The sequence below is a fragment of the Guillardia theta genome, assembly GCF_000315625.1.
Source record: "Guillardia theta CCMP2712 unplaced genomic scaffold GUITHscaffold_47, whole genome shotgun sequence".
Taxonomy (NCBI): Eukaryota; class Cryptophyceae; order Pyrenomonadales; family Geminigeraceae; genus Guillardia; species Guillardia theta.
In genome coordinates, this window is record NW_005434627.1 from 285,978 (window position 1) to 294,288 (window position 8,311).

Here is an 8,311-nt window from a genome sequence, read left to right on the forward strand (position 1 = left end):
GGAGCGAGGGAGCGAGGGAGGGACAGAGGAAGAGGAGAGGGATCGAGGGAGCGAGGGAGCGAGGGAGGGACAGAGGAAGAGGAGAGGGAGGGATAGAAGGATGGAAAGGGCGAAGAAGAGGAATAGGCAAAGATGAAGCGAGAAAGGGAGGAGACAGAGCTCAGAAGATAAAAATTGGGCGGGAGGAGGGGGGAGCAGGAGCAGGAGCAGGAGCAGGAGCAGGAGCAGGAGCAGGAGCAGGAGCAGGAGCAGGAGCAGGAGCAGGAGCACACGCAGGACCAGAACCAGGACCAGGACCAGGACCAGGACCAGAACCAGGAGCAGAAGCAGCAGCAGCAGCAGCAGCAGCAGCAGCAGCAGCAGCAGCAGCAGCAGCAGCAGGAGGAGCTGAATGGCTTGTAAACAGGTCAATCACGATTACTTCTGTAGGATCATCAGACTACAGGTCGGTGAAGTTGACTAGAGGAGGAGGGACTGACTAGAACTTACAGGATGTTCCGTCGAGAGAAGACTTCTTCCGTGAACTTGTTAGGCTCCTTACTCCTCCTCCTCCTCCTCCTCCTCCTCCTCCTCCTCCTCCTCCTCCTCCCCTCTCTAAGTCCTCCTCAATCTCTCCCTTCCTTACTCTCTGTCCTTCATCCCTTTCTTCGACTCTGCTCTATCTCCCTCTCCCTCCTCTCTTCTCCTGTTGTGCTGAGAAACAACCTCAAAGGACCCTCTGCTCCGTCTCCGCACAATGATGTCAAAGAAAAGGAGTAAGTTGAGTCAACCATTCTCACCTCCTCCTTCCTGCTTCATCCTCTCCTCCCTCCTCCTCATCCCCCTTTCTCTCCTCCTTCTCCCTTTTCCTTCCTCTTCCTCCTTCCTCCTCCTCCATAAACCTCTTCTTCGTCTCCTCACAATTCCCGCAAGTGCTCGAGGACGACGACGACAGGGGTCCGGTGAGTCTGCTCAGTCTTGAAATGAGACAACTCACAATCTTTCAGGACAAACGCAGGAACAGCCTCCTCATAGATCAAGGTGACATGTCAATCAAGTTGTCGACTGCTGACTGTTTTGTTCCTCAACAGAAACTCGTTCGTATCAGGTTTGTGCACTTTGCCTTTTTGTGTTCCTGACGTGTTGAGAAGAGAATGTACGTTGCCTGCGTCAACGCGTGCATCGATCAGAATCCTCCTCCTACCCTCGTCATGGTTCTGGAGGCTCAGGTACCATTGTCACGATCGAGAGAGACTGGGACATGCGAAGAGAAATCCTGAGACAACAAATGTCACAACAATCAATCTTTCCATCTGTGAACATTATTGTCACGAGAAGCATTCTTGACAAGAAACGCGCAATTTCCTGTTTGAACAACTCCATCACCACAGAATTTGTTTCACTTCCAACAAGATCATCACAACCATTATTCTTTCTATCGTTGAAGACCTTGCTTGTCAGGACACCAACTTGCATCAGATCAGCTCCAAGATCATGCCAGAAGCTGTCATGTCAACGGTGACACTTGTGCTTGCATGATCTGTATGCTCAACAACGTTTCTTCTCCTTGTCTTTCATCTCTCGCCTGCTCCTCTGTCAGGTCATTCATCAAGTCTTGCAAGCTCTTTTCTACGTGCACAAACTTGGCATCATTCACGGGTATCAAAGTCGTCTCTCTGCCATTGACTCTTGCACTTTCTCCTCCTCCTCGTACTCTCCTCCTCTTTCCCTCTCCCATCCCCGCCTCCTCTTTCTCTTCTGTCCTCCCCTTTTCCTCCTCCTCTTTCTCTCTCCTCATCCGTCTCTTCGTGATTCTCCTCCTTCTCCCTCTCCTCCTTCTCCTCCTCCCATCTTTCCTTTTGAGTTTGTCATCACAAACTTGTACAGTGGAATCGACGCAACTGCAGTCTACATTGCATTCAATGGAAAAGTTCGACTCGGCAACTTCTACAACTCAAGTTATGCCGATCAACCAAAGTGAGCACGATGAAGATGAAGATGACAGTGGAGATTATGATGATGATGATGATGATGATACTCGACTTTGATCACAAACATTTTGACATTTTGCAAAGGTGTCGGGGCAAACTTGAGTTGATGGCACCAGAGAGAATGTTGGGAATTGAGAACACTTTGAAAAGTGATATCTGGTAAACCTCCTCCTCCTCCTCTTCCTCTCTCCTCCTCCTCGTCTCTCCTCATCTCTTCTCCTCCTCCTCCTCCTCCTCCTTCACTCTTGTTCGTCTATACTACCACGCGATGCTCTCACCCCATCATCTCTTTCCTCGTCCTTGTTTGACTCGCCCCATCCCGTCGCCCTTTCATTCTTTCCTTGCCTGACAGGAGCCTGGGCGTTATGATGTTCAAAATTCTTACCGGACAACATGAGCCTTTCGGGAAGTGCACAAACAAACTTCAGTATAAGGTTTGACTCCTTCCCATCATGATTCTTATTTTCTTCCTCTTCATGCTCCTCTTCACCATTATATTCACCATTGCTTGCACCACTCTTATCATCATCATCCTCATCCTCATCCTCATCATCTCCATCTCCATCATCATCATCATCATCATCTCCATCTCCATCATCATCATCATCATCATCTCCATCTCCATCATCATCATCATCATCATCTCCATAATCATCATAATCATCATCATCATCATCATTCTTCACAGGAGAACGTTCTCTCTCGAGACGCCCTCCGGCTGCCATGGAACGGGCCCTTCACCCCTGCTCTGCAGAACTTCGTGGAGAAAGTGAAAACAAATTTTCTCCTTGTACTTCCCTGACGTGTCATCACTACCAGAGCACGTCGAGGAACGTCGGTAAACGTCCAACTGTTGCTGAGCTGCTCGACATGCCCTTCGTGGGAAAGGCGCTGGGAGGCGTGAATGGTAAGGGAGGAGGAGAAGAGAAGGGGGAGAAGTGGGGCAGGGCAGATGAGTTGAGTGGGAGGGGAGAAGAGAAGGACAGCAGAGGACGGGGAGATGTATTGGAGAAAGAAGGGAAGGGCAGGTGGAGAGGAGGGAGATATCAAGTTCGGAACTGCCTTGTCTGTTCTTTGGGGAGAGGGGGGGAGATTGCAGGTTGACGAGTAAGAGCACGACAAACAAACAGAGCATTCATTCTTAACTTGATCAGCCCTGTTAACAACTCCAACTGATTTCCTCTCCCCGTCCTCGCCTTCCCCTAAGACGTTTGGTAGGCAAGCGAACTTGGCCGACAGCCAAGACCTCTCAATCCGTAAGCCCTTCTTCCTCTCTCCCTCATCCTCCCCATGTCTTGGCCACTCTCCCGTCCCCACATCTCATTTTCTCCCTTCCCCTCCCCTCCTGCTCCTCCTCAAGGCCTCTTCGTGCTCATCCTTTCATCACTCTTCTTCCTCATCTTCCCCCTCCTCCTCCTACTCCCTTCTCTTGCTCCCCTCTCACCTCCTCCTATCAGGTCCTTGCCAGTTGGGTGCAAAACGTGCTGACCGGGGGAGTAGCAAACAACGAGAGCGAGGAGACGGTGGGCAAGCAGATCATGGAGGTACTGGAGGAAGATCAGATGAGCCCGTGAAGGAGGAGAGATGAATGTTACGACTAGAATAAACAAGAACAAGAAAGTTTTGAATGACTAACAAGAACAAGAAAGTTTTGAATGACTGACAAGAACAAGAAAGTTTTGAATGACTAGCAAGAACAAGAAAGATTTCAATCAACAACAAGACCAAGAAAGTTTGCGAGTATAGCAGCAGCCCGAAATACACTATGAAACAGTGATTGTGGGATAGAACCCCTCATCATCATCATCTCCATCATCATTATCATCTCAATCTCCATCTTCATCATCATCTCCATCTCCATCATCTCCATCTTCATCATCTCAAACATCATCATCATCATCATCATCCTCTCCATCATCGTCATCGTCGTCGTCGTCGTTGTCGTCACGATTAAAAAACCACATCAACAACCACAACGACCACCACAACAGAGTTCATTCACGAGTATCTTACCTGATCGGCTGCTTCATCTCCACGATTTCAGAATCAGCCAAAGGATAGCACTCATCCACAGCGCAGTGAGAGCTAAACAAGTAATCATTTCAACCCCCTTTCTCCTCCTCCTCCTCCTCCTCCTCCTCCTCCTCCTCCTCCTCCTCCTCCTCCTTTCCCTTCCTGCTAATGCTTCCTGATTTTCCTCCACACCAATCACTAGACCGTAACGAGCAGCATTCTATCCTCTCATTTACCCCGTCTCCTCTCCTCCTCCTCCTCTTACTTCCTCTTCTCACTTACTCCCTCCTCTCCCTCTCCCTCTGCTTCTCTCCAACTCCTACCTGGAGCGCCACAGATCAGGAAAGGAAGCCAGAGGGCGGAGGGTCCAGCCTTGGGTTTCTCAGCAAGTGGAGACCTGCGAAGAAGTTGAGAGGTAGAAAAGAAGAGACATGGGCAGCCATATCCAGAAGGACGAGGAGCAGGAGCAGGAGCAGGAGCAGGAGCAGGAGCAGGAGCAGGAGCAGGAGCATTAGCAGGAGCAGGAGCAGAAAGACCTTGGCTTCTCCTCTTTCGTTTCCTTGGCTTCTCCTCTTTCGTTTCTTTCTCCTTCCTTGAGCGCATGTTCAATCCGCAGCCTAACGAAGAAACATCAGCAGCATGTTTTCCATCCTGAGATCTCAATCGTCCAAGTTGACACCAGTTTTTCACTATGAAACGACTCTCTTCGACTTCTGTTCACCTCCTCTTCAGCTGGTCATGGCCCTTGCAAGTAGTCTCCCCTCCCTCCTTCCTCCCCTTCTTCCCTCCCTCCCTCCCTCCCTCCCTCCCTCCCTCCCTCTCCACATGTCTCCTCCCTGTCCCTGCATTCTTCTGCATTCTTCGGAAGATCTGTTAGGGTACAATGCACCCCTTCAAACAAAATTGTACCCCTCAAATTGACCCAAAAATTACCCCGTGCATTCTGTATCTGGACTACCCCCACCCCCTCGATAAGACCTGCAGGCCGCAAATGCTGGCCCCGCAGTCATCACGAGATGGAAGGCGAAGAGAGGAGGAGAGGCAGGAGAGGCAGGGCAGACACAAGAGGACAGAGGAGGGGAGGAGAGGGAGGAGAGGGAGAGGACGAGGACACTGGAGGAGCTGGAAGCCGAAAGGAAAGGAAAGAGCTCCCAGAGAATTCTGGATCCAGGGGGGGGGGAAGCGAGTGAGAGCGGTAGAATATGCAGCGCATGACGCACTGAAAGGTTCACCATGGGAGACCAAGAACGATCGTGTTCGATGTGCAAGCTGACAGCAGCCATGTAGGATGAAGTCGATACGGTCCCTGCATCACCGGCATTCGGCCTCGTTTCTGCTGCAGGTAAGAGCTCACACGCAGAACTGGCAGTATGAGCGAGTAAGTTTGATGCAGGCCATCTTGCCGCTCTCTGTGGCTTCAAATGCCGACGGCTCGGCGTTTGTGCTCTCTCGGCCATGCCATCACAAACAAAGTGAGGATTTGAACCCTCACTTTCTCCTGCTTTCTCAATCCTCCTCCTCCTCCTCCACTCCTCCACTCCTCCACTACTCCCCTCCTCCCTCCCTCCTCTCCACCCTTCATCCTTTCACCCTGTTTCCATCTCCCCCTCTCTTCCCTTCCTCCTCTTTCTCTTCCTCCCCTCCTCCTCTCCTGCTCAAGAAGCTCATGTGTCATGTCCGCACTGCAGACCGCCTATCTTTCATCTTGCCTCATTCCCATCACCGCATGTGAGTTCCTCTCCTCTTCCGCTATGTTGCGACCGGCTGACCAGCATTGCAGAGCCTCGGTGAAGTCAGCCTCGGCGATGATGGCGCATGACTTTGCTGTAGACGACACCATGGACCACAGATGTGTTTGGGAGGAGATGTACATCTCAGTTGCGGCAGAGGCAGCAGCGGGGCTGGTGTCACTTCATGTCGACGACGAATCCGATGCCCGACATTGTCTGTCTTCGTCGGCCGATCCCGAGCAGAAGTTGACGGGGGTGTTGACAGATTGAGCTCAAGAGGAAGTTTCAAGGACTTGCAGACAAGTACAAGGTGAGAAAGTGTCGTGGGTGGAGGAGTGCTGCTTTCTTTGATCTAGCTCCCGTCTCGCTCCTGCTCTTCCTGTCTCTCTTGCTCTTCCTCCTTCTCTTCCTCTTCTTCTTCCTCTTCCTGTTCCCGCTCCACTTCCTTCCGCTTCCTCTTCCATTCCTTCTCTCCTCCTCCTCTTCCTCCTCCTCCTTCTCCACATCCTTTTCCATCTCTTGTTTCTCTTCCTCCACCTCTTCACTTGTAGGGAGACATACATGTCTTCTGAGCTTTTGTGATACCAACAGGGGTTCTGCAGCTCCATAGATACCGACAAGCTTTCCTCAATTGTTTGATTTTGCCTCTGCTATGATCATCGGGATTGACGTGTGGACACAAAAGGTGCGGGAGCTTGAGGCGGCCTCAATGCAGGACGACTTCTGGAACGATGCAGCAAACGCACAGAAGTCTCTTCAGGCGAGGACAGGAGGGTCAGGAGCCCACGGCCAGGTGGTGACAGACGTGCAGGAATTGAGCGATGCCAAGGCGAAACTGTCGATGAACGAAAAGGTGTCAAGAGTCGGGGGAGCTGGTGCGGAGGAGCAGGAGGAGGAGACTGAGGGGTGCTGGGTAGATCACAAGCATTTGGAACGACGTAGAGGCATTGTTCGAACTCGCCGGGGAAGGTGGGCATGCCCGTCCTGCGAAAGTCTCCCTAGCCCTCCGCTCCCTCCCTCCTTCCCATGGGTTCGTTATGTTCCGATGCTGATGGAGATGTCAGATCTCGACGGTGAACTCGTGAAAGAAGCAGAAACCAACATCGCTGGGGTGAGGCTAAACCTTCCTGTCTTCTCCCTCTCCCTCCTCCTCCTCCTCCCTGCTCAATCACGACCACAAGCACAAGTATCTCCTACTGCTCTTCTCCTCTGCCCTCCACAACCATCACCTCTTACTCCTCCTCCTCCTCTCCTCACTTTGACCCAGCTCGAGGAAGACCTGGAGCGCTGGGAGCTTTCTCAGCTCCTGTCGGGGCCTTTCGATCATCGAGGCTGCTTGCTGTCGATCCAGGCGGGGGCAGGAGGAACCGACGCGATGGACTGGGCGGAGATGCTGTTGAGGATGTACACGAAATGGGCAGAGAAGAAAGGGTACAAGAATCAGCTGGTCGATCACATGCCAGGAGAAGAAGCAGGTGAAGCTCTCTATCTCACAGCTCTTGGAGTTGACTTCCGTTACCCCGTTGAGTTTTTCTGATGTGGATGTGGATGTAGATGTGGATGTAGATGTAGATGTGGATGTAGATGTGGATGTTTGACGGTTCTCCCTCGATGTTGCTGGTTGTGTCTAGGAAGTCTTTTGAAGTTGACGACCATGTTGATGCACAAGATTATTTTTCTTTCTCTTGTTCCTCCTCCTCCTCCTCCTCCTCCTCCTCCTCGTCCTCCTCGTCCTCCTCCTCCTCCTCCTCCTCCTCCTCGTCATCATCGTCATCATCGTCATCATCGTCATCATCATCATTCTAGTCTTGTTGTTCTTTCTGTTCTCCTTTCTTCTCACCTCATCGTTGCACCTGATGACTTGTCGCTCTGCCAGGCATCAAGTCAGCGACTAAGTCAGCGACTATTGAGATCGACGCCCCGTATGCTTACGGATACCTTCGAGGAGAGAAAGGAGCACACAGGTTTCCCCTGTCCCGTGTGGTCTTATCCTTCCCCTCCCTCCCTCTCCCTCCCCTCCCACCCCTCCCTCCCTTCCCCTCCCCTCCCCTCCCCTCCCTCCCCTCCTTCCTTCCTTCCTCCCTCCCTTCCCCTCCCCTCCTTTCCCTTCCCTTCCCTCCCTCCCCTCCCTTCCCTTCCCTTCCCTTCCCTCCCTCCCCTCCCTTCCCTTCCCTTCCCTTCCCTACCGCCCCCTCGCCTTCCCCTGTTTGTTTTCCTGTTGTGCTCACCAGTTGCTCAGACTCGTTCGCATCAGTCCATTCAATGCTCAAGCTAAGAGGCAGACGTCGTTTGCGGTGAGGCACATCAGACGAGTGGAGAAGAGAACGGACAAGATGACATGACCTGAGAAGAGAAGAGAAGAGAAGAGATGAGATGAGATGAGATGAGATGAGATGAGATCTGGTGGTTTCATCCATCCAGCCTCGTGCTGACCGTTCGTGTCTGGCAGGGCATTGACGTTATGCCGCTCTTGGATGAGGACGTGACGATGGAAATCGATCCCAAAGACTTGGAGATAACGACGATGAGAGTGAGACTTCAGAATCCTCCCTCACTCCCTCACTCTCTCCTCCTCCTCCTCCTCCTCCTCCTCCTCCT

At 52.0% G+C, this 8,311-nt stretch overlaps 3 protein-coding genes across 3 annotated transcripts; all 3 read left to right on the plus strand.

The window, feature by feature from the left end:
* Window positions 1-736: 736 nt before the first annotated feature.
* Window positions 737-3,544, plus strand: GUITHDRAFT_140608 (hypothetical protein; the record flags this gene model as incomplete). The annotated part of the gene is made up of 13 exons (XM_005830218.1): window positions 737-755; window positions 913-941; window positions 987-1,020; window positions 1,071-1,087; window positions 1,131-1,208; window positions 1,441-1,497; window positions 1,580-1,638; window positions 1,867-1,956; window positions 2,055-2,129; window positions 2,323-2,404; window positions 2,790-2,877; window positions 3,189-3,226; window positions 3,428-3,544. 13 exons carry the CDS (start codon window positions 737-739, stop codon window positions 3,542-3,544), a joined length of 783 nt encoding a protein of 260 aa, XP_005830275.1.
* A 2,112-nt stretch (window positions 3,545-5,656) lies between these two features.
* On the plus strand, window positions 5,657-5,983 carry GUITHDRAFT_110711 (hypothetical protein; the record flags this gene model as incomplete). The annotated part of the gene is made up of 1 exon (XM_005830219.1): window positions 5,657-5,983. The coding sequence occupies one exon, from the start codon at window positions 5,657-5,659 to the stop codon at window positions 5,981-5,983; it is 327 nt and encodes a 108-aa protein (XP_005830276.1).
* A 382-nt stretch (window positions 5,984-6,365) lies between these two features.
* GUITHDRAFT_73206 (hypothetical protein) lies at window positions 6,366-8,243 on the plus strand (the record flags this gene model as incomplete). The annotated part of the gene is made up of 6 exons (XM_005830220.1): window positions 6,366-6,566; window positions 6,771-6,824; window positions 6,981-7,188; window positions 7,602-7,677; window positions 7,953-8,007; window positions 8,163-8,243. Coding segments are annotated over 6 exons (675 nt in total), but the record flags the coding sequence as incomplete, so codon positions are not given.
* Between the last annotated feature and the right edge of the window lie 68 nt (window positions 8,244-8,311).